The sequence below is a fragment of the Haliotis cracherodii genome, unplaced genomic scaffold (assembly GCF_022045235.1).
Source record: "Haliotis cracherodii isolate W230 unplaced genomic scaffold, xgHalCrac1.p SCAF_9, whole genome shotgun sequence".
In the NCBI taxonomy this organism is placed as follows: domain Eukaryota; kingdom Metazoa; phylum Mollusca; class Gastropoda; order Lepetellida; family Haliotidae; genus Haliotis; species Haliotis cracherodii.
The window spans coordinates 13,599,966-13,626,524 of NW_027266343.1; the positions used below are offsets into that span (position 1 = coordinate 13,599,966).

Below are 26,559 nucleotides of genomic sequence, written 5' to 3' on the forward strand. Positions count from 1 at the left end.
TGAATTATGTACTGCCATTCTGTTGTGTACTGCCATTGAATTATGTACTACCATTCTGTTGTGTACTGCCATTGAATTATGTACTGCCATTCTGTTGTGTACTGCCATTGAATTATGTACTGCCATTCTGTTGTGTACTGCCATTGAAGTATGTACTGCTATTCTATTGTGTACTGCCACTGTAATTACTTTGCAGTAATTGGTATTGGTTTGTTAACCTAGTTAATTGTATAATACCATTACCCTCCATTTTCCTCCATTGTGTCATGTTTGCCATAAAAGGCGACTATAGCTGTGGTTAGAGGCGACTAACAGGATCGGGTGGTCAGCTCCCTGACTTGGTTGATGCATGTCATCGTATCCAAAATGCGTAGATCGATGCTCATGGTATCAATCACTGGATTGTCTAGTCCAGACTCGATTATTTAGAGACCGCCGTCACAGGACACAGGTTTGTTTTGCATAGTGGCCCCTTGTGTGCTTAAACCGTGCCTTAATAGCATAAATACCACAGACTACTTTTAATGTATTAGTTGTATTGCCACTCTTATCCGCGAGTGTATCTAGGCTGTTAACCAAGGCCGCTACCTGTTCAGACCGCTACCTGTCTCATACGAGCGAAGATCCGGGTTAGAGCAGGTCTTCAGCAACCCATGCTGGTCGTACGAGGCGACTATGCTTGTCGTAAAAGGCCACTAATGGTCAGGTTCGCTGACTTGGTTGATAAATGTCATCGCATCCCAATTGCGTAGATCGATGCTCACCGTGTCAATTACTGGATTGTCTGGCCCAGGTTCGATTATTTACAGACCGCCGTCATATAGCTGGAATATTGCTGAGTGCAGCGTTAAAGAACAAACAAATAAACTGTGACCATATGCGTGAGCCCTGGGGAACTGTTCGGCACCAGCATCTCCACGTGAGCCCATTCTAGTCCAATAGGACCTCGGTCAGTGTTTCGTTTCGTGGTGTCTGTGACACACACTTGGAGGCATTCTATCATTGTTTTTGCTTGCTTCTGTCATCAAACTAAATATAAAGCATATAAGAATGTTAAACATAGAATAATCTATAATCTGTCATACAAAACCAGGCGTCATATCGTACGTACTATTAGCAGCGGGATAAGGAGTTGCCCGGATCACAGTGATACCATACTCTATTGCTGCCCGAGGTACTACAAAGATACGGAATAAGCCGAGTGGACCCGAAAGGGAGCGGGGGTTGATATTATTAGTTACATATGGTGTCTTTAGTTGCCGTATATGTTGTCATATTAGGTTAGCAGAAATATATTGGGCGAGTCGTCATACGAGCCCCATAATTATTGGCTAATCTAATATGACACCGTATACGGCAACTAAAGACATCATAACGAATTTATTTTGCCTAAAAGTTTGGTATCTTTGTCGCACATATCATGTCACAACTTAAAACTTAAAACTTAACACGTACATCCTAAGACGTTAAGGGTCAAAGGGAGACTACTCCTCCAACCTCAGAGGCCAAACCTTTTTGATAATTTTAACTTTATATAATCTATATTAAAGTTACGAACGTGATCCAAAAAACATTAACGTCCTTGCACATCAAAATTAATTATATTTAAACACAAAACAGTGTCCAATAACGAATTTCTTTACCAGAATGTTCATGTGAAATCCAAAAATGGCTGTAACTGACGGTATACGTCCCATATTAGGTCAGTAACAACCATCTTGGATTTTTACTGACGGTATACGGGCTCATGTGGGGGTCAGTAGTTCTGCTCTCTGATTGGTCAATCTCACTTTGTGGCATAATATTCCACTTTGAGGCATATATTTTAAGCCAGTACTTAATGTGGTTACATTTGATATCTCTGGGACAGTAAAGCAGAGGTGACAGCTTCGGAGCAAATTAAATAATTCGAACTTGGGACAGTCCATATTTATTTCGGTTGACGCGTTACAGTCATAAAATGGCTGCCTCTATTTACAGAGGAATGATGACAGCGTCCATTTCAATAACGAGGCACTCTCCTCCCTCCATGGCGACTGTCTCTCCTGGTCGAAGCTCGGATTCCAGGTACGTGTCATACACCATCTTCTTGCCCCCGTCGCACCAGCTATACTGGAGATGACCCCCTTCCAAGTCCCCCGCCCCGAGGTAGTCCCCTGGCTGGACGGTGATACGCTCCTCCTCGGCTACATCCCACGTCATCACGCGGTCGTTCATGCACTTCACCTTGTTGACACCGACGATCTCGGACCTGGAAAAAAGCGACTAAATCCTTTCCATAATTGCTTTTAACATTGTAGGATTCCAACTAAATTATATAAAGCATGTGTTTAAGGATCACTATCACATAGTGGTGATACCAGGTGTTAGCGAAAGGGTGAGCGTATCCTGCCGCTCCGGTGGCAGCCGTCACAAACACACGCAAAGGCAAGTCAACTGTTCACCTGAAAACCACGGGAACATGTAAAACAAGTCATGATAGGAAATTGCATCAGACACCATTATTGTTAAATTTGCGAATGTATTTTATTTTGTAACATTAGTCAAGTGAATGTATTGTTGAATGTGTGGTTATAGTCTAAAGTATAACGGGGCGGCCGGGTAGCCTAGTGGTTAAAGCGTTCGCTCGTCACGCCGAAGACCCGGGTTCGAATCCCGACATGGGTACAATGTGTGAAGCCCATTTCTGGTGTCCCCCGCCGTGATATTGCTGGAATATTGCTAAAAGCGGCGTAAAACAAAACTCACTCGCTCGCTCGCTCACTCTAAAGCATAGATTTGGAGGAAAGATCACCTCAAGAAATTGTTGGTCGGTTAAGTTTTGTTCGGCTTCATAAAGTCGTCTTGAACAGCACAATGCTCCAATGCATAACCGTATTACTCTAATTACAAAAAACAACAACCATATGGTTGTTGTTTTTTGTAATTAGAGTAATACGGTTAATCGTTGCTTCAATTACACCACTTCTTCAAATAAGTGTTCTTAATAATCTTCACTATTTCAAGTCTGTTGTATGTTATTTTCGGAGCGGTCGGGTAGCCTGGTGGTTAGAGCGTTCGCTCGTCACGCCGAAGTCCCGGGTTCGATTCCCGACATGGGTAGAATGTGGGAGTCCATTTCTGGTGTCCCCCGCCGTGATATTGCTCGAATATTGCTAAAATCGGCGTAAAATCAAACTCACTCACTCACTGTATGTTATTTTCACTGGCCCATCCGGACGACGTTACACTGCTCTATCCACGGGGACACAAGAAGGCAACGATACTGTGAAACGTCGTTAACTAGAACTCCGCGTTTACGACGCTCAAAGGTTCAAAGGTCATATCTGTGTGAGGATAGAGCTTTATAGTCGAGGCAGAATCCATATCGGTACTTTGGTCACATATCGCCACTCCGCTTGTCTCGAATTATGTTAAACTTAACAAATCTCTAGTTCCTAGGTCTTCGAGTTAACAAAACTTATGTGTAATTATTATACAAAAGGGTGGGGGTAGACGTCTTACCCGACGCAGTGCAGAGTTGCGTTTCTTTGGCGTTCCAGAAACCTATGATCGAAAGTTCACCCAAATAATGTTTCTAGGATTGTCAGCACCACACAATGCTCGTGGGTTTCATCACGTCTAAAGCCTGCACCTCTTCCTTCTTAGGGGCGGTGGGGTAGCCTAGTGGTTAAAGCGTTCGCTCGTCACGCCGAAGACCCGGGTTCGATTTCCCTCTATGGGTACAATGTGTGAAGTCCATTTCTGGTGTCCCCCGCCGTGATATTGCTGGAACATTGCTAAAAGCGGCGTAAAACCATACTCACTCTTCGTTCTTTCCTCTCACATCAAGATGACACGCCGATTTATAACTGAAATACTGTAAAAAACGGCGTTCAACCAAACTCAGATCCTCGCTATGAACTGTGGAACAAAAGGCTGACCTCTTTCTTTTCTTCTTCCTCAAGACCATGAAGATAACATCCCCCTCCGTGGCGCAGAAAGCCTTCCACTGCGACACCTGGCCATGGCGCCTGATGACTGGCTTGCCGTACAGCTGGAAGTCAGCTGGGAAACTCAGCATTGGCCCCAGTTTCCGTCCGTTCACGCTCGACACAGTGTTAGATAAATCTACAGAAAGGGAAGATGATGAAGTCTTTGAAAGACATTTAGAAGTGATTCACGTAAGGAAGAGACTTTATGAATTTCAACTTCTTTATTATAAGGAACACAACGTTTCAAAGTATATACTCCGAAACGTTGTATTCCTCACTTTAAAGAAGTTGGCATCCATAAATTCTGTTCCTTAATATGATCATTATTCATAACCAACGTGTCGAAAATAGATGGATACAGAAATTTACCAAACATATAGATAATACATTTTCAAAGGCAGCCAACTAACGGAATCTAACTGTCCAAGTTTATCCTGTAGATATGAAATCAGAGATATATGTGAATATATTTTGTTTGTTTGTTTGTTTGTTGTTGTTTGACGACCCACTCCCAATATTCCAGCTATATGACGGCGATCCGTAAATAATTGTGTCTGAACCAGACAATCCAGTGATTGACACGAAGAGCATCGATCCACGCAATTGGTTGGTTGGTTGGTTTGTTTGTTGGTTAACGCCGCATTCAGCAATATTCCAGCTATATGACGGCGGTCTGTAAATAATCGAGTCTGGACCAGACAATCCAGTGATTGATATCATGAGCATCGATCCACGCAATTGGGATCGATGACATGCATCAACCAAGTCAGCGAGCCTGACCACCCGATCCCGTTAGTCGCCTCTTACGACAGGCATAGTCGCCTTTTACGGCAAGCATCCAAGCAATTGGAATACAATGACATGCATCAACCATGTCAGCGAGCCTGATCACCCGATCCCGTTAGTCGCCTCTTACGACAAGCATAGTCGCCTTTTATGGCAAGCGTGGGCTGCTGAAGACCTATTCTACCCCGGATCTTCACGGGTCTTCATCAGGTGAATGATATTGAAGGAGTAAGCATATACTCCGAAACGTTGTGTTCCTCACAATAAAGGTGACATCCATAAATTCTCCTCCTTAATATGATCATTATTCATAACCAACGTGTTGAAAATAAATGGATAGAAAATTAAAAGAAATATAGATAATACATATTCAAAAGCAGCCAATTAAGTGAGTTTATATATCCAAGTTTATCCTGTGGATACGAAAGATAAATGAGAATATAGTTTGATTGTTGTTGTTTAACGCCGCACTCAGTAATATTCCAGTTTTATGACGGCGGTCTCTAAGTAATCGAGCCAGATAATCCAGTGATTGATATCATGTGCACGAGCATCGATCTACAAAATTGGGACACAATGACATGCATCAACCAAGTCAGCGAGTCTGACCACCCGATCCCGTTAGTCGATTCTTACGACACGCATAGGTTGCTGAAGATCCATCTTTGAGCAGTAAAGTTATCAGCGAGTGGAGTTAAGGGTAATGGCTGTACATCGTACCTGTGCAGATCGGAGCATCGCCGGTCAGCGCCCCGGTCAGCGTGCAGGCCCGTCTCAACTCTCCGGACTTGAGGACGTATTTCTTCCTACACTGATACTTCACGAACTGTCCAGGGGTCAGCTGAGTCTCGGACGAATTCAAAGTCACGTAATCAGCAGCAGAAGGTGTCGTCACTGCGCAAGTCATTCCTGTTGGGAAGATGGAGGTTATACATGTACATGAGACAGGTTTTTTTGTTTGTTGTTTAACGCCGCACTCAGCAATATTCCAGCTATAAGGCGGCGGTTTGTTAAAAGGATCGAGTCTGGGCTAGACAATCCAGTGATTGACATCATGAGCATCGATCCACGCAATTGGGATACAATGACATACATCAACCAAGTCAGCGAGCCCGACCACCTGATCCCGTTAGTCGCCTCTTACGACAAGCATAGTCGCCTGTTACGGCAAGCATGGGTTGCTGAAGACCTATTCTACCCCGGATTTTCACGGGTATGAGACCGCCTGGGTTAAAAGAGTGGTAATATAACTAATATAACTAAACAGAAAAGAAATGGTATTTATACTATTTAGGCATGTTCTATGCACACGAGGGGTCGGACCGCCTCCGTGGTCTAGTGGTAGAGCGTCCGTCCGGAGAGCGGAAAGTCCGGGGTTCGATCCCCGGCTACGTCATACCAAAAGACGTTAAACGATGGTACTTGTTGTTACCCTGTCTGAGGCTCGGCATTAAGGGGCTAAAACAAGGACTGGTCGGCTCGGAGTCAGTATACTGTGTCTGAGTGGGGTATTCATGTTAAACTGCGGCATGGTATCTAAGTGAGCTATCACTTTAAATCGGCATCAGTCCGGACTAGTACAAGCAGCCACACAAACACACACACACACGTCGCTATATGAGTGCAATAATCTTGGACGCGACGTTAAACCCCATTTCACCTCAAGAGGGGTCGCTATGCAAAACAGTCCTGGATCCTAAAAGATTTTACCTTTAGGTGTATTCAGAATATCGTGTAAATTCAAACTGGAATCATAAGCGTCATCAGTACAAACGAAAACAAAAAGAGAAGGTTCTAATTCTGTGTTTCTAAAAATTCCCAATATTATATTTCCTAATACATACATTACTTCTTTCCACAAAACTGTATGTGTCGCTATCATGGTGGAGATATTAACGGAGAACGCGTTGATAACTGATGAAGAGGCAGCATTACCGTTAGGGTTGCATCGGCCGCATGTGGCCCGGCAGGACTTAGCGAGCTTCCTGTTACACATAGCAGGGTCGTCGTGCAGGAACTTCTGACACTCCGACCTGAGGTCACGGCATTTGGCAGACTGGCGGTCACTTCCGGCTGGAATGGGTGAGTGAGATAGGTTTAGCGCCAAATTGAACAGTAAATAAGTTAAATCACGGCGTGTCACGTTATAGCGAGGATGGGATGGCCACACTGGATGCAGCCGGGGTGACGGTATAACGGAAATACTTAACATGGACATGGGTGAAAGCCACCAGTGCGGAAATGCTCCACAGAGTAAGGATCAATATCGGGTCGGAACTGGCTTTCGAAACGTCACTGAGCGGATCCTGGCATTGTTAGGGTACATAATGGTACAACATAAAACCAGCCTTCTGAATGACTTGTCTAACAAAGGGTTTTGTGGGATAAAGGCCCCTTTGGGCAACTTCTCTGGTAGTAAAACAGAGTACAATGACATATAATTAAAATAATGTATGTTTGACCTATGATATGTTTTTGTATCGTGAACTTGTAACTGATTTACTTACGATAACATAAGGCGGAAGCAGACGGACTGGGCATTGGCTCGATCGTAATGACCGTTAAAATTGCGCAGGGCGTCAAACATCAGGAACCCGTTTCAACACCAATAAGGGGAATCCCCTCAGAGGAGGAGTTTTTTCGTTTCGGAACGATTTCGCCTTCTTTTTTCGTCTGTTGTATGCTATTTCCGTTGTTTAAATTTAATTTTGGTCAAGCATTTGTAATGAAGTATACCCTAAAGTATTAAAATCTGCAAAGTTGCTATGTTGACTTAACGTGCCCTTTAAAGTGCAGTAATATTTACCACATGCTTAGTAGCCATTGCAATTAGTAAATCATGGACAGAAGATTAGTAAATATCACTGATTAAATTAGTATAATTCACTACTTAAAGCAGTAGTTCTTTGAAAGATGGAAAGTAATCTGAACTAACTGATCAGTAAACTTAACTAATCTACGACAGGACACTACTAGCCAAATTGGTAAAAGAAAGTACTAACTGCTTAGTAAAATCCACAAACATTTTAGTGTCTGGGTGGACAGTGAAATTCACTAAGTTAGTAAACTTTACGAAATATTTCTGTCAGTAGTTGGTGTTACGCGATTCATACTTGCATCGATACTTTTTTCTTTTTTCTTTTTTTTTTGTGTGTATTGTTGTTTTTGGGTTTTTTTTGTTTTGTTTTTGGGGGGGGGTTTTGGGGGGAGGGTGTTCGAGGGCAGGAAATGAGTTTAGTTGGGAAGTGGGAGAGTATATGTTACACAGACCACTGAGAACAGCGGAGACGGTGTTGGTCCTGCAGATGAAGTAGTTCTTGTTACATCTGCTAGGGACCCACTGACTCCCGGCGGACGCTGGCTCCATCACCGCACACATGATCCTCGCAGCCGCATCACCGTCGGGGCCGTCGGCTGAGGACAACGACGTTATACGTGTCACACTGAATTACATCAACAAACTTTACTGTCATCGTATCCCAGTTACGTAGATCTATGTTCAAGATGTCAATCACTGGATTGTCTGGGCCAAGCTCGATTACTTATAGACTGTAGTCAAATACATGTAGCTGGAATATTGCTGAGTGAGGCGTTAAACAACAGACGGACGCTCTACCTCAAGACCACGGTGCCGGCCCTATTGTGATAGGGAACTGATTGGGCAGAATGGTCAATCTCGCTGACTTGATTGATTGCATGCCATCGTACCCTAATGTCGTGGCCTCATAATAACTCCTGGATCACTGGATTCTCTGGTCCAGACTCGAATACCTACATACCGCCGGCATTTAGCTGGAATATTGCTGAACACGGCAAGTGCCTTACGGTTATTGGAGTTCCAGTTGGTATAGAGGCTGGCGACCTTGACCCTCTTGCCCAAGGTCACCCAGTACCAGTACTGCTTCCTCTTGTGCCACCGAGCGTTGATGAACATCGGAGAGGCGGAGAATCTGGAACTACAAAACACTGTGGCTCAATAAAAGTTCATCACCAAAGTTCATTCCGCCCGTACCTCTGCTTCACATTTTGCCTATCGCAGGGCGACCTTTAATGCTAGCCAGGGGTTATGGTTTTAAGAATATCAAGGGAGAGGTTACGGGAGGATGTTTTACCCCTCGCGCATCCGGACAGCTCTGTATCATGCAGATTAAATAGTTTCCGGATTAATGTATAATCGTGATTGAAATGTCATTTTATATATGTAGACGATATTAATCGCAGTCAGGAGGTTCCAGTTTAAAGAGGGTTTACTGTGTCGTTGCCTCATTGAAGTCATATTGACACTGACAAAGAAAGGTAGCGTTGATCCCGCTCGGTTAGTTCTTACTGCTATTATTAGTGCAGCCATTAATGTTTTTTTCTCTCAATGACATTCATTCATATTCAAGTCGAAATTGAGTCCCAGGAGCTACTGGATGAAGGTGCTGAATGTGTGGGCCCGCTAGGGGACCTGTATTTTATATTTTTAAAGGAATTTTCCACTTTTCCTTCGAAAAAAACAAATTGTATGTCTTGTAGCAGTGACCAAAAATATTCTGGTATCTTTTGTAGCCATCGTGTCATCGTCCATTCATATGTACCCATCGCGTCATCGTCCATTCATATGTAGCCATTGTGTCATCGCCAATTCATATGTACCCATCGCGTCACCGTCCATTCATATGTACCCATCGCGTCACCGTCCATTCATATGTAGCCATCGCGTCACCGTCCACTCATATGTAGCCATCGCGTCATCGTCCATGCATATGTAACCATCGTGTCAACGCCAGTTCATATGTATCCATCGCGTCATCGTCCATTCATATGTACCCATCGCGTCATCGTCCATTCATATGTACCCATCGCGTCATCGTCCATTCATATGTACCCATCGTGTCATCGTCCACTCATATGTAGCCATCGCGTCATCGTCCATGCATATGTAACCATCGTGTCAACGCCAGTTCATATGTATCCATCGTGTCATCGTCCATTCATATGTACCCATCGCGTCATCGTCCATTCATATGTATCCATCGTGTCATCGTCTATTCATATGTACCCATCGCGTCATCGTCCATTCATATGTACCCATTGCGTCATCGTCTATTCATATGTACCCATCGCGTCATCGTCCATTCATATGTACCCATCGTGTCATCGTCCATTCATATGTAGCCGTCGTGTCATCGTCCATTCATATGTAGCCATCGCGTCATCGCCCATTCATATGTAGCCATAGCGTAGTAGATGGGGGTAGGTGTATGTGTGGATTGAGGAAGGCGTGCGGGAATTGGGGATGTGTGGATGGGGGTAGAACTTTGTGGGATTTTTTTTCTTCTTTTTCTTTTTTTTGGGGGGTAGGGGAGGTTGGTGTGTGTTTATCGGGTGAACCTACCCTGCGGCAGCTCTGAGTTGGACCAGGAACAGGTTGACGGCGGCCGACTCAACAGACGTGATAAGTCCCCCGTCTAGGGCGCACTGGGTCTTGGCCTTGCGGTAATTCTTTTTAGTAGTGAAGAATTTATAGCACTGGCCATCCCCGGAGTGTAGTGAGTAGCCAGAAGGACACACCTTCGTCGGAGGAGTTGGGGTCGTTGTTGTTGCCGTTGGAGTTGTTGTAGTAGTAGTAGTTGTAGAAGTAGTAGTTGTTGATGTTGTAGTAGAAGTAGTAGTTGTTGGTTTAGTAGTGGTAGACGTTGTGGTTGTTGCAGTCGTAGTAGTAGGAGTAGTTGCTGATGTAGTAGGAGTAGTAGTTGTTGGTGAAGTAGTTGTAGACGTAGTGGTAGTTGCTGTCGTAGTGGTAGGAGTAGTCGTTGTAGACGATGTTGTTGTGATTGTTGCTGTAAAAACCATGGATACAAAGCTGATTCCTCACAGTACATATATGTCACCTGTTCACACGTGATTGTAGGCGGGATCAAAAGATCCACCATCACCTACCTGGCTCAGGTGATTGACCCAGCGGCTACTTTGCCGACAGGTGATGTGAGCACCTTATTTCTCGAAACATTTTTAGTCAGGCAAACAAGCATAACTCTTTATCAAAGGCTTAGTAGCAGTGTGGTAGCCCAGTGGTTAAAGCATGTGCTCACCACGGCGAAGACCAGGGTTCGAGTCCCTTTATGAGAACAATATATGAAACTCAATTTTGTTGTTCTCCGCCGTCATGTTGATGTAATAGTGTTGAAAGCTATGTAGTATCTTACTCCACTCACTCATCCCACAGAGAGGACAATAAGTGGGTTTTGGATTGGTTTGTTGTTTAACGCCGCACTCAGCAATATTCCAGCTATATGACGGTGGTCTGTAAATAATCGAGTCTGGACCAGACAATCCAGTGATTAATATCCTAAGCATCGATCCACGCAACTGGAATCGATGACATGCATAAAGCAAGTCAGCGAGCCTGACCACCCGATCCTGTCGCCTCTTACGACAAGCATAGTCGCCTTTTTCGGCAAGCATGGGTTGTGAAGACCTATTCTACCCCGGATCTTCACGGGTCAACAATAGGTGGAAGTCAAGAGATATAGGTTACCCAGCTCCTCGCATGTTTTTCGACAACCATACTGTGAGTCGGCTGTGCTGCAGTAGTCGGTGTTGCTTGCAATGAGCATGTCGCAGTTGTCGTAGCTGTCGTAGGTCCTGCCTGAAACAATAGTACATGACATTGGAATATTGTGTGTGTGAAGGGTGTAGATGGGGAAGTGTGGTTTGTGGATGTAGATGGGGTGGGTGGTGGGTTGTGTTGTGTGTTGTATGTTGTGTGTTGTGTGTAGTGTGGTGGTGTGGATGGGGTTGTGGTGTGTGATGTGTGTAGTGTGTGGCGTGTGGTGTGTGGTGTGTGGTGTGTGTGGTGTGGTGGTGTGGATGGGGTTGTGGTGTGTGATGTGTGTAGTGTGTGGCGTGTGGTGTGTGGTGTGTGGTGTGTGGTGTGGTGGTGTGGATGGGGTTGTGGTGTGATGTGTGTAGTGTGTGGCGTGTGTTGTGTGTTGTGTTGGTGTGTGGTGTATGGTGTGTTTGTGTGTGGTGTGAGGGTATGTGGCGAGGTGTGTAGTATGGATTGAGTGTTTGGTGTGTTTTGTGTGGTGTGTTGGTGGGGATGGGGTGTGTGGTGTGCGTGTGGTGTGTGATGCATGGTGTGTTGTTGTGGATGGGGTGTGTGTTGTGTTATGCGGATATGGATAGGGTGTTTGTTGTGTTGTGTTGTGTGTCGTGTATGTGGATGGGGGTGTGTTTTGTGTGGCGTGTTTGTGTGTGGATGGGGTTTGTGTTGTGTAGTGTGTGGGTGCGTGGATGGGGTGTTGTGTAGTGTGTGATGTGTGGTGTGTGGGTGCGGATGGGGTGTTGTGTAGTGTGTGGTGGGTGTGTGGCGTCGTGACATGGGTTGTTGGTAGATTTGAGTCGTGCATGTTTGTAGGTGTTTGTGCCCGAGTAGCAGCGGGAATGTTAGGTCAAGGGGGGTGTCGTAAGGGTGGTGTTTTGTATAACAGAACTTACCGTATTGACACACGTCACAGAGGGTGATCTTACAGCTGTACTGGTCGATGGAGGTATAGCACCAGGGCTGGGGAAGCACCATCTCGGGGTTCCTGCAGTTGTTGCCGCTGTAGTCGGCCCTCAGGCTGAAGGGGAAGTAGACGTCGTCACATCAACAACGGGTACACCGACACCGGGTACATCAACACCGCGTAAACTGACGCCGCGTACATCAACACCGGGTAGTAGGTGATGTCGTTTGAGTGAGTGAGTATGGTTTTTAAGCCGCTTTTAGCATTATTCCAGCAATATCACGGCGGGGGACACCAGAAATGGGCTTCACACATTGTACCCATGTGGGTAATCGAACCCGGGTCTTCGGCGTGACGAGCGAACGCTTAAACCACTAGGCTACCCGACCGCCCCTGAGTTGGTTTGAAGCTGCTTACACCAGCAATGCATTTTAATGACGGCGCGTCTGCTTAGTGTGCAAGGAAAGCCCACACATGCAGAAGTAACACTTATCATAGATGAGCTGACAACCCAAGGATCTTAACTGGGACGAATCAATGATCCGATGGGCGTGACACGTCTAAGGGGTGTAACTCTGCACAGCGAATTGTGGCTTCTCAGACCACTGGAACGCCCTTGGTCTTGGGTAATAATCATCCCTTCCCACTATTTAGATGACTAGACCACCCGTGCCCTGGGCTAAATCTCAGTCCGACCCACTATTTAGATGACTAGACCACCCGTGCCCTGAGCTAAATCTCAGTCCGACCCACTATTTAGATTACTAGACCACCCGTGTCCTGGGGTACATCTCATTCCGACCCACTATTTAGATGACTAGACCACCCGTGCCCTGGGGTAAATCTCAGTCCGACCCACTATTTGGATGACTGGACCACCCGTGTCCTGGAGTAAATCTCAGCCCGACCCACTGTTTAGATGACTGGACCACCAGTGCCCTGGGGCAAATCTCAGCCTGGCCCACCACGAGGTTGAATGGACAAACATGCCGAAGAGAAGAGTTGCTACTCACGTCATCTCAGCTGGGTTGTAGTCGCAGCTGGATGCCTGGGACCAGGGCAGGCAGGCGGCGTTGGTGACAGTCACGTTGACGTTGTCGTTGTAGGTCTCTCCATTGTCACTGAGGTCGTAGCACCAGTCATCAACTGAATATGGTATTGTTATATCATTGGTGTCATACTTGTTACCGTTTGTCACGAACCTCCTTATCAATATTGACCGCCTCCGTGGACTAGTGGTAGACGTTCGCCCGGAGAGCCGAAGGTCGGATGTTCGATCCCCGTCATACTAAAAGACGTTAAAAGATGGTACGTGTTGTTACCCTGCCTGGCGCTCGGCATTAAGGGGCTAAAACAAGGGCTGGTCGATTCTGAGTCAGTATATTCTGTTCGAGTGGGGTATTCATGTTAAACTGTGGCATGGTATTTCAATGAGCTAGCACTATAAAGTCGGCATTATGCCGGACTAGTACAAGCAGCCACACACACACCTCATCTCACAATCACACATGGGAGGTTCACGGATATCCATGTGTGTCAGTTGCAGCCATCAGAACAGTTAGTTAATCTTTTTTTCAAACTTTATCTTTAAAGTATATTTGTTATTATAGCTTGTGCATGGTTGCCATCTTGATCGCAGCAATTTGGGCTTGGTTGAAGGTTGCTTTGAATATGTCACAGTGTTTCAGCTTAATGCGGGAGGAAAGGGGAGGAGGGTGGCAGTTACCTGATTGCAGGGTGGCGGTGCCCTTGATGTAGCTGTTGGTGGCGGTACCGGCGTCCAGCTCGATGACCACAACGTTGCCAAGGGAGATGATAGATTTGCCAAACTCGGAACCGCAGTATCTGCAGAAGACATTACCTCCCTTGCATCAGGGATTGCTGACACACAGTCATTCAGGTCACACACCATCAGGGCATGATGACACATAATCATTCAGGTCATACACCACCAGGGCATGATGACACAATCAGCCAGGTCACACACCATCAGGGTATGACGACACAATCAGCCAGGTCACACACCACCAGGGCATGATGACACACAATCAGACAGGTCACACATTATCAGGGCATAAAGACACACAATCACACAGGCCACACACCATCAGGCCATGACACACAATCAGCCATGTCACACACAATCAGGGCATGACACACAACGACCCAGGTCACACACTATCAGCGCCTGATGACACACACTATTAGGGCCTGATGACACACAAACAGACAGGTCACATAGTGTAACCGCCGAATCCATTAGTCGGCTCTCTCGACAAGCAAGATGTATTTGACATCTATATTTAACACACCTATCAAACGCATCGACAAGGGCATCAAACAAGCAAATGGTTCCTATTTCATGCATTCTGCATTTTGCTCTCGGCAGCAACACCAGGGTAGTTGACCCGTGAAGATCCCGGTAGAATAGGTCTTCAGCAACCCGTGCTTGCCATAAAAGGCGACTATGCTTGTCGTAAGAGGCGACTAACGGGATCGGGTGGTCAGGCTCGCTGACTTGGTTGATGCATGTCATCGATCCCAATTGCATGGATCGATGTTCATGATATTAACCACTGGACTATCTGGTCCAGACTCGATTATTTACAGACCGCCGTTGTAATATTGCTGAGTTTGGCGTTAAACAATGAACCAACCAACCAGCCAACCAGGGTTGTCATCATCATTATAGAATCTGACAGGTTGAAGCAGCGCAAGGTGACGAAAGTGAAAAATGTTTCTCAATGTCGTGCGGCCATAACAACATTAAATGCCATTTAAATAATCTTTTGTCAGAGCGGTCAATCTTTAGTCTTGGAAATATAAAGTTACTGTTTAATATTCGTTCTGTGAATATCTAGATAATCAGTTCTAGCTTAGACTATGCCGCAATGGTTGCTTGCAGTCCACTGAGGTGCGAAGTGGACTAACACATATCTGATGCGAGACATTTGATTTTCCGCCCTTTAGATGAAACTGTACTTAATACTAACTCGCTGCCCGATTGGCCGATGAGATCCCGGGAGATGCGGAGCGTGGAGATGCAGGATGAGCTGGTCCCCGCCGCGAATATATGCTCAATGTCAACCACGACCTTGGAGCCATCGTCAGGCGCCTGCAATAATGGATGAATGAACGTGTTTGTTATCAGTGTGGGATCTGTATGCCTATCTGAAACATATTAAAAACGTGTATGCTGTTTTCCGCAGCGCATCAACAGCATTATGCGATCAGCATCGAGAAGAACTACAAACTGGATAGTCACGTGTGGAGTCAAACTCGAGACATTGACGTGACAAGCGAACGCTTTAACCATCAGGCTTCTCACGTGCAGGAGGTGGAATCGGAAATGACGCCTGTGAACTTGAACACCCCTATAAAAGGCGGACGACGTCAACGTTTTTATGAAGTGATTTTTGTGAATTCTATAAAAATAATAATAACTTACCCAGAAGATCCACATGTAATTAGAGTTGGCTGCAATACCCGTGTTGGGAGCACCCGGGGTAGTGAACTGTACTTCCGGGTTGGAGGGAGTCAGCCTGAACACACCGCCCTGCACTGCAAGTCAGGAGAAGGATGTAGACGAGCATTGCCCTGAATATCGGACCACTTAAACCTATCCCTCCTATCGAGGGGCAACTGGGGATGTCCATACAAGGGACACAAGTGTGGGATGTCCATACAAGGGACAACTGTGTGGGATCTCAATACAGGGGACAACTGTGTGGGATGTCTATACGAGGGGCAACTGTGTGTGATGTCCATACGAGGGACAACTGTGTGGGATGTCCATACGAGGGGCAACTGTGTGGGATGTCCATACAAGGGACAACTGTGTGGGATGTCTATACGAGGGGCAACTGTGTGGGATGTCCATACGAGGGGCAACTGTGTGTGATGTCCATACGAGGGACAACTGTGTGGGATGTCTATACGAGGGACAACAGTGTGTGATGTCCATACAAGAGACAACTGTGTGGGATGTCCATACGAGGACAACTGTGTGGGATGTCCATACGAGAGACAACTGTGTGGGATGTCCATACAAGGACAATTGTGTGGGATGTCCATACGAGAGACAACTGTGTGGGATGTCCATACGAGGGACAACTGTGTGGGATGTCCATACGAGGGACAACTGTGTGGGAAGTCACATCCCAAACATGGGGTTCCAAATAAGATCACACTTATATGCAGAGAACTGTGGAAAATATCGATAAGAAAGGTTGAGAGGTCACTTCAGAATTAATGATGGAATAGCGATTGGGCCTTGATTGCTTATTATTATCATTCAACAAAGATGCCAAACATAATCGAGGATAAAGATCGACCAGTGCCGGTCGATCGTAATAGTGCTGAATTCTGTTAAATAACTTGCATAACAAGCACATGACTACGCGTATTTCGAGATGTTGTTAGTGCTGCTGTAGTGAGTACCTCCTGACTGTAATGTAGCACACGATGTTGCAGGGTCGAGGCCTTTCGGGCAGATGCAGCTGCATGCGTCGTTGTAGATGCCGGCGTAGCCGCCGTTGGAGCAGGTTGGAGGGGCGCCACTGCACCTGGCTAGATGACAGACGTTTAAGTCAACTTTTACGATCTGTGTTCTCAATGGATGCTATGAATGCGACTTTTGCGTGAAGTCTTATGTTGAACAAGTCATGTATACACAACAAAAATTATCGTCTTATAAGATCAAGAAAAAAACACAACAACAGTAGACAATTTTCGCCTTCCAAACAGAAGCAAAGTTCTACTTACAAACAAAGATGTGGGTTATGTTCGAATTACAAACACACCGACAGGCAATGTTCGACTGACAAACACGCTCATACGCAATGTTCGTCTGACAAGCACGCAAGTATAAACTGTTCGATTGACAAATGCTCTCACAGGCAATGTTCGACTGACAAACACGCACATAGGCAATGTTTGACTCACAAACACACTGGTAGGCAATGACGACTGACAAACACACCCAAGATAATTTTCAACTCACAAACACACTGATAGGCAATGTTCGACTCGCAAACGCACTGGTAGGCAATGTTCGACTGACAAACACACTGATAGGCAAGTTTCGACTCACAAGCACACTGATAGGCAATGCTGAGTTCGTGCATGACGATCCAGAAGTCGTCACGTGTGTCGGCGACATCATCTGAGTAGGGGTCGATGGTCTTCCTCGAGGATCTGTCTATTGAGAAGTCCTGGAACAAATTGGATAAGCCCCAACTCAAAACTGTGATTGTAAAACTGATTTGCCCTCAGGTAGTTGGACATAATCAAGTTAAGGAATTGGTCATTCCTCTTTCAGTGTGAATGGCATTTCTAAGAGTTACTGTTACCGACAAAGTAAGACAATGTTGCCCTCACACAGAAGGTTAGTGAGTGAGTATGGTTTTACGCCGTTTTTAAGCAATATTCCAGCAATATCACGGCGGAGGACAGCAGAAATGGGCTTCACACATTGTACCCATATCGGGAATCGAACCCGGGTCTTCGGCGTGACGAGCGAACGCCTTAACCACTTGGCTACCCGACCGCCCCACAGAAGATTAATGACATTAGTTTCATCATACGTATAACAGTGGAGCATTTTTAATTTCTTTTATTTGGATGAGTCGGATTATTTGTGTCTGAAAGGTGGCATGTGTGGATATAAAGCTGGACTCACATAGTCTCCGTACATCATGACAGACTGCAGATCCAGGGGAAGGTTCACAAAGTCGTCATGCCAAGATGCTGGCGGCAGGGCGAAGTTATTCTCGGCACCTTTGTATGAAAGTACAGATAGCAATTGGATAATACAACAACCGCTGCTACTACTTCTACTACTGCTACTGCTACTACCACTGCCGCTCCTTTCTACTGCTGCTGCTACTACTACTGCTACTGCTAGTATTACTACTACTACTGCTGCTGCTACTGCTACTACTGCTACTGCTGCTACTACTACTAACCGTACCACTACTACTCCTATTATTCCCACTATTCCTCCTCCTCCAACAACAACGACACAATAACAACAACTGCTACTACTACTACTACTGCTGCTGCTGCTGCTGCTATTACTACTACTGCTGCTGTTGCTACAACTACTACTACAACTACTGCTACTATTTCTACTACTACTTCTACTGCTAATGCTACTACTACTACGACTACTGCTACTATTACTACTACTGTTGCTGCTAGTACTTCTACTACTATATATTATTCCTACTATTCCTCCTCTTCCTCCTCCTCCAACAACAACTACTACTACTACTGCTGCTGTTGCTGCTGCTGCCGCTACTGCTACTGCTGTACTATTACTACTGCTGCTGCTGTTGCTACAACTACTACTACGACTACTGCTACTGTTACTACTACTACTGCTGCTGCCGCTGCTGCTACTACTAACCGTGCCACTACTACTACTATTTTTCCTACTATTCCTCCTCCTCCTCCAACAACAACACAATAAAAACAGCTACTACAACTACTGCTGCTGCTACTACTACAAGTACTCCAAATACTACTACCACTATGATATTAATAATATTAACCAACCACCAAAACACACGCACGCACGCACGCACGCACGCACACACACACACACACACACACACACTCGCGGGTAATAGGACTGACCACTCCTGACGTTGTTGGCGAAGTACTGAAGCTGCTGCTGTCGGTCGTAGTGTTGGTGCTCGTGCCACGCCCCAAGAGCGTGGATGATCTCGTGGAGGACGGTGAACTGGAACATACAGCGTTTCAGTACAAACACAAGAAATTATGTGTGAAATTATAGTGTACACTCAAAGTGATTAGAAGTAACAAAGGAAAACAAATGGATATATATATTACGGAACCCCGAAGAATCATTATAATGATAAACTGAAATGGTTACTCTCAAAGCTTTGTTTGTTTGTCAGCCATACTCCAACTGTATTACGGCGGTCTGGAAATAATCGAGTATGGACCAGACAATCCAATGGTTGACATCATGAGCATCTGGGATACCCGAATCTGACCACCCGATCCCATTACAACCATAGGGACTAACGGATCGGGTGGTCAGATCAGCTGACTTGGTTGATGCTTGTCATCGATCCCAATTGCGTGGATCGATGCTCACGATATCAATCACTGGATTGTCTGGTCCAGACTCGATTATTTACAGACCGCCGTCATGCAGCTGGAATATTGCTGAGTGCGGCGTTAAGCTACAAACCAACCAACCAACCAACCAACCATAGTCGCCTCATACGAAACATGGGTTACTCGAGGCCAATTCTACCCCGGATCTTCACGGGTTTACTCTCAGGGTAAACATTTAGCAAAATATGTTTAAATTGATATGGGATTACATGTAGTCTCGGGGCCGTGGAGTCGCCTAGCGGTTAAAGCGTTTGCTCGTCACGCCGAAGACCCGGGTTCGATTCCCGACACGGATACACTGTGTGAAGCCTATTTCTGGTGTCCCCCGCCGTGACATTGCTGGAATATTGCTGAAATCGTCGTAAAACAATACTCACTCATTTGTAGTATCGATTAATTAGCACATTGTATCTCCTTCATAGTTTACAATTACCTTGTACCCAATACCATTATACCCTTGTTTTGTGTCCGACTCAAAATAGGTGACGCTAACGTAGTCGTCCAATCAAAGTTCACCAAAAAGCGAGAGCAATTCTGTGCGATATTACTGATAAACAAGTTTGTGGGTGGTGACGTCACTCGCTGAAAGAAACTATCCATGCGAATGGGGCCAGGGTATCGATAAAGTAGTCGTCGTCCAATCAAAGGTCACCAATAAGCGAGAGCAATTCTGTGCGATGTTACTGATAAACAAGTTTGTGGATGGTGACGTCACTCGCTGAAAGAAGCTATGCAAGCGAATGGGGCCAGGGTATCGATAAAGTAGTCGTCGTCCAATCAAAGGTCACCAATAAGCGAGAGCAATTCTGTGCGATGTTACTGATAAACAAGTTTGTGGGTGTTGACGACACTCGCTGAAAGAAGCTATGCATGCGAATGGGCCCTGGGTATCTTAACTTCGTCGATGAGTATGGTAGCTGATTGACCAACGGTATTTATCACAATAAGTTAAAAATATGGGATGTATTATCATAGCCGTCAGAGCGGTAAACGATGTCTGTCCTACTCACGAAGTTGGTGCAGGGAGAGATGTATTGTGGGCCGAAATGCATCCCGATGTAGGACCAGCATCTGTAACATCAGCAATGATTGTCAGTAACATGACATCATACATGCCCAATAAGCACCAGCACCTATCAGAAGCACCTGAACGGAACCATTTTAAGTTCGTTTGTTTCATGTTGCCTCAACATTTGGAGATTACTGGTATTTGGGGGCTGACTTGGTTGATACATGTCATCGATTCCAAGTGTGTGGATCGATGCTCATGTTGTCAATCACTGGATTGTCTGGTCCAGACGCGATTATTTACAGACCGCCGTTATAGCTGGAATATTGCTGACTGTGGCTTTAAACAACAAACAAACAAACAAAAGTAATTTTGGAAACGTCTGCTACTGACGCAAAGCTGGTTATATCGACACATATCGCAAACTCAGGAAACATATTGTAGGGAAGTTGTGAATGAGACATTTAATAGCGTCCTGGTCAGGTCGTGTCATATTAACTTGCAGGTGTCGATATCAATATCCCACTTAATAACTGCATGGTTTTCTTCGTCAATGCTCTATACATTGTATGACGCCTAAACGTGTGTTTATGGAATACTGTACGGGACATTCTCGCGATGTCGACCGTTGGAAACGAGCTAAATATGCCAATTGTGGCCAAATCTCGCGTTTTCGCGATCTCGCATTCACGTACTCTTGGCATATTCGGTCGAGGACCGTGAAGACCAGGGTAGAATAGGTCTTCAGCAACCCGTGCTTGTCGTAAAAGGCGACTATGCTTGTCGTAAGAGGCGACTAACGTGATCGGGTGGTCAGACTCGCTGACTTGGTTGATGCATGTCGTCGACTCCAATTGCATGGATCGATGCTCATGATGTCAATCACTGGATTGTCTGGTCCAGACTCGATTATTTACAGACCGCCGTCATATAGCTGGAATATTGCTGAGTGTGGCGCTAAACGAACAAACACACAAACAAATCAAAAGGTCGAGATCGCGACAATGCGAGATCGCAAGTATGTCACGTACAGTATTCCATAGTTCCCTTTACAATAGAAATGGGAGAGAACGCCCTGGACATGACGGGGTTTTGACCTGTCCAGATTGAACTTAGCACTTCATGTCATACAACCTTAGCATTCGTTTATAGTGCGTTAATACTTATCAATTCATAGTAGCATGTATGGTTCAGCAATATCGTTGTTGAAGTTGAAAGTACATTTACGAGAAACACACTTACGAGGATGTTTTGATAAACAGTAGGTAGTTGGTATGTGACACACTGTATCCCGGGGAACCTCTCTCGAAGAAGCGGATGCAGGTATATTCCTCTATGGTGGCCATGGCTTGCAGAACCGTGGCCTGCTGGGAAGTACCTGGCGACACACACAAACACATTGCAGTTACGTAGAATATTGGGAATAAGTTGGAATATCAGTAAGAAAATCATCAGATGAAGGTCAAGAAAGACTGAGGTGTCAAGAGTGGTCAGAAAAAAAACAGGCACATTACCGTAGAAGATGGTGTAAATGCCCCCTTTGGTAAAGAAGATTGAAACACTGGTCATGACAACCTAATAATCGAATATAAAATGATATACTATATAATAGAAATTTAACATGGGTCCCGTTCTACATTGGGATATCAGCGCTTAGGTGATCGTAACTCTCATACTTTAACACAGACTTACAACAGTCGTAACTCTAAGATGATCGTAATTACCATGTCTTAACACAGACCCTGGTAGCCCCCTGAAGATCGTAATTAACTTACTTTAACACAGACTTAAGACAATCGTAGCGCTAAGATGATCGTAACCCCCAACCGTCGTAGGGCCCAGACTATCGAAATTACCATACTTGAACACAGACTTCAGACAATAGTAGCGCTAAGTTGATCGTAAATCCCAACCGTCGTAGCGCCCAGATGATCGAAATTACCATACTTTAACACAGACTTAAGACAATGGTAGCGCTAAGATGATCGTAACTCTCAACCGTCGTAGCGCCCAGATGATCGAAATTACCATACTTTAACACAGACTTAAGACAATGGTAGCGCTAAGATGATCGTAACTCTCAACCGTCGTAGCCCAGATGATCGAAATTACCTTACTTTAACACATACTTACGACAATGGTAGTGCTAAGATGATCGTAAATCCCAACCGCCGTGGTACCCAGATGATCGAAATTACCATACTTTAACACAGACTTAAGACAATGGTAGCGCTAAGATGATCGTAACTCCCAAACGCCGTAGCCCAGATGATCGAAATTACCTTACTTTAACACATACTTACGACAATGGTAGTGATAAGAAGATCGTAACTCCCAACCGTCGTAGCCCCCGGATGATCGTAATTCCCTCACTTTAACACAGACTTAAGACAATAGTAGCGCTAAGATGATTGAAACTCCCGACCGTCGTAACTCCCGGATGATCGAAATTACCATACTTTAACACAGACATGAGACAATGGTAGCGCTAAGATGATCGTAACTCCCAACCGTCGTCGCGCCAAGATCGTAATTACCATACTTTAACACAGACTTACGGCAATGGTAGTGCTCAGATGATCGTAACTCCCAACCGTCGTAGTGCCCAGATGATCGAAATTACCATACTTTAACACAGACTTAAGACAATGGTAGCGCCAAGATGATCGTAAATCCCAATTAATCTCGGTAGGTGACAGATGAGAGGTGAAATGGGGTTTAACGTCGCGTTCAAGATTATTGCACTCATATAGCGACGTGTATGTACGTGCGCGTGTGTGTTGCTGCGCCAGACAGGGTAACAACAAGTATTATCTTTTAACGTATTTTGGTATGACGCAGCCAAGGATCGAACCCCGAACCTTCCGTTCTCCGGACGGACGCTCTATCACTAGACCACGGAGGCGGTCCTCTACGTAGGAGTTCAATGTAAATATACGTACTAATGTTGCCAAATTCATATGGTACAATTCCATTAGTCCAGCCAGGCGCCTTGGCATCAACGAAGCGTCTCTCTCGCAGCAGCCTCTTTGACAGCCCGCTACGTTTCTTCACCTTCTCCCCGTGCTGACGTCGCTTCATCTCAAACATCTTCAATTACAGCATCAAAAGGGTATCTTATTACTTTATATCTCGGCCCAAAGACTTTAAAATAACACTAACACTTTTTAATATCTTCATTATTCTCAATAAAGACCCCATGGTGGTTCCGGAGTAGAATGTACCCCCAATAACTGATGCATGTCGTGAGAGCCGACTGAATGGGATTAGCACGATGGCTTGAATGATTGCACTCGCCAGTAAACCAGCTATAAGTCGGCGGTCCGTAAATAATCGTGACTTGACCAGACAATCCAGAGATTGACATCATGAGCATCGTTTACGCATGACAAGCATCAACCAATTCAGCGAGCCTAACCACCCGATCCTGTTAGTCGCCTCCTACGACAGGCCATATGGTCGACTTTTACGGCAAGCATGGGTATCTGAAGACCTATTCTAACCCGGATCTTCACGGGTCTATAAATGAACTTGTTGCGTGTAATCATTAGACGCTGTCCATTCTGCACTGATCGACAGTCTACGAAGTCAAAACTAAAAAGCCGACATAGAGCATATTTGACGTATGTTGTTTGAGTTTCGTTTTAAGCCCATATCAGGTGCTGTCCAATATCATACCCATGATCGCTGGTTTCACTAAAGTGTTAAATGTCTTGACCTGCATGAATGGACGCCCCCTGACACTCCGTGATGTAACTGGCTTGATGTTCAAGGAGGCGTAAAACACGACTCACTCACTGGACGAGGACTATTTACCCGTCCTCTTCCCTTAGCCGCTATGGCAACATCTTCCCGAAGCAAGGGAGTTAACTGACTGTTAAAGTCCAGTTTCCACCCTTACAGAACTAGGCTGTAATTCCTGGTTTCGATCGTAGCGCCACCAGTGGATATTACAAATCACGTCCCGTGTGAGCCTCTCCTATGGACCAATCAGTTTCCACCTCACGTATCACTTGCATTTGTATCAAACAAAATGGCGGCGCCAAGTCAAGACGATCTGATCGATAATCAAGTTCTATAGTGTGATAAAACGGGTCTTACATCGCGAAGTGCATCAGAAAATGGGTGAGCACCTTCATTAAAAACATGAAAAGATTTGGAAAATATTTGTTGACAACGAGTTTGCGGTGTACATGCTTTGCAAATCCTGCAATCGACCGAAATCTACACGACAGTTTACTGACCGGATTTCGATTTCGTTGCACTAATTTGATTGGACTATGCATAGACTCGTTAGTCCAACCAAAATGTAACTCCATAATACCAGCCTAGTTCGGCAAGGTGAAAACTGGACTTTTATAGTCAGTTAACTCCCTTGCCTCGGGAAGATGCTATGGCAACAGCTAAACTATCCACAACTTCAGAAACAGTGACGTCATACTATGGAAGCGTAGTCTCCTACCTCGTGTTGAAGCTCCGCCTCTTTGGCACCTCCATCTTGGTGGTTGACGTTCGGCTGTCAGTCAAACAATAACAATCATCATACACTATCAACTGTACATGACAACGGGAAATATACACCGAGCGGTGTGCTTTCTTTGATATATCGGAGTTTAGTTATTCACGAGAACATTTACGGTAGTTACAACTCCTGGGGCGAGGAGGGACAGGGTGTTTCTTTGACTCACCGGGTGGCGGTAGTGGTCGATGACCCCGTGGACGAGGAAGTTGGAGACGTGGTCAGGGACGTCTGGGGCCGCCTCGTTTCGTGGCAGCTACAATACACAACGTCGGTACATTGACGTGCTATAGTTGTATTATGTGTAGTTGCGTGTGCGTGTGCGTATGTGAAATAATCAACCCTATCATGTATGTCAAGTATATCATAGGAATAGATAACAGTTCATTAACAGACTACTTTTTCGATTAGCGTTCAATTGAATTTATGACGCGGACGATTAATTCAATTCAATTCATTTTACATGACATAGCACTATTATAATTTATTGAAAGTTTCTAAAACATATGAATTATAATAACATCTTTGCACAAATGTAGAATACTCCAGGTTACATACCACATAGTTTTTTGGCCTGTCTTTCCGCTTCGTTGTTCGTCGTTTACACTCGGCTGGCGTCAGCATCATAACAACGACCGCAACGACAACGGCAGAAAATAACAGCTTCATGGTTTCCTAGAGCTGAGAAGATCCAACACTCTCAAACTGTCAACAACAAAAAAAACTAAACGTAAAATTTTTAAAATTAACATTCAACATGTAACATTCAAACCGTCGAGAGAAAAAACAAAAGAAATTAACAAATATTAAAAATTCAACTCATCTATTAAAAGTGATAAGATGGAACTGATTACACATCCACAAAAAGTAACACGAATCACTTAACATTCGACATTCAACCTTCGAATAAAAACGACAAACAAATAAACAAACAAATATATAAGATTCAACATTCAACTCAAGATGAATGAACCAAGGCATTGAACCTCAAGCAAGGCTCTAGTCTCAAAGCAAGCACGTCTTCCGACTCCTACAAAGATGACGTCCGTCTTACTCTGTGACGATACGGAGGACACGTGCATACAGAGGCGCTTCAAATATTTATACACTGCTGTTATAGTAAAAGGAAATAAAACATATTGAAAGCTGTTAGAAATATGCATTAAACTCTGTTATCTCTAATGTTTATACTCTTCAGAAAACCCAAAACACCTGCAAATCATAAAATCAAAATTTCACAGATTTTCTTATTATTACAAATAACAATCGTCACTTAAAGAATGTTGATAAATATTTGTAGAATGATGACGTTGCCATATAGTTGTTTATATTGCTATATAGTTGCTCCAGTACCTACCGCACACAGGTAGGTATGAAAGTGGGGTGGTGGTACACTGTACTTCTGTACTGTGTCACGTGATAAAGTTCCAGAGCTCAGTGGAGGGTGAATGTCTTAATGGCAGCTTTTACCTCAGAGCATAGGGTGCAAGTAAAATGACAAACAGAAACCTCGCAATGAAATTGCTTTTTGAAGACTTCACCCACTTACGTAGCTGTTCAGTCATACGAAACATTGCTTAAAAAACAAGCCCTTTGTCAAGACAGAAAATGGGACAAAGTTAAAGC

At 44.8% G+C, this 26,559-nt stretch overlaps 1 protein-coding gene across 1 annotated transcript; it reads right to left on the reverse strand.

The window, feature by feature from the left end:
* Window positions 1-1,974: 1,974 nt before the first annotated feature.
* Window positions 1,975-25,602, reverse strand: LOC139452148 (uncharacterized). Its single transcript, XM_071233490.1, has 23 exons — window positions 25,492-25,602; window positions 25,103-25,189; window positions 24,877-24,930; window positions 23,357-23,504; window positions 21,657-21,792; window positions 20,416-20,476; window positions 18,896-19,001; window positions 17,937-18,034; window positions 17,349-17,469; window positions 16,697-16,825; window positions 15,705-15,817; window positions 15,250-15,371; window positions 13,983-14,101; window positions 13,270-13,402; window positions 12,246-12,370; window positions 11,284-11,394; window positions 10,141-10,585; window positions 8,586-8,716; window positions 8,031-8,174; window positions 6,696-6,833; window positions 5,481-5,669; window positions 3,924-4,110; window positions 1,975-2,251 (listed from the first exon to the last, which is right to left on the reverse strand). The coding sequence occupies exons 1-23, from the start codon at window positions 25,600-25,602 to the stop codon at window positions 1,975-1,977; spliced, it is 3,285 nt and encodes a 1,094-aa protein (XP_071089591.1).
* Window positions 25,603-26,559: the final 957 nt, after the last annotated feature.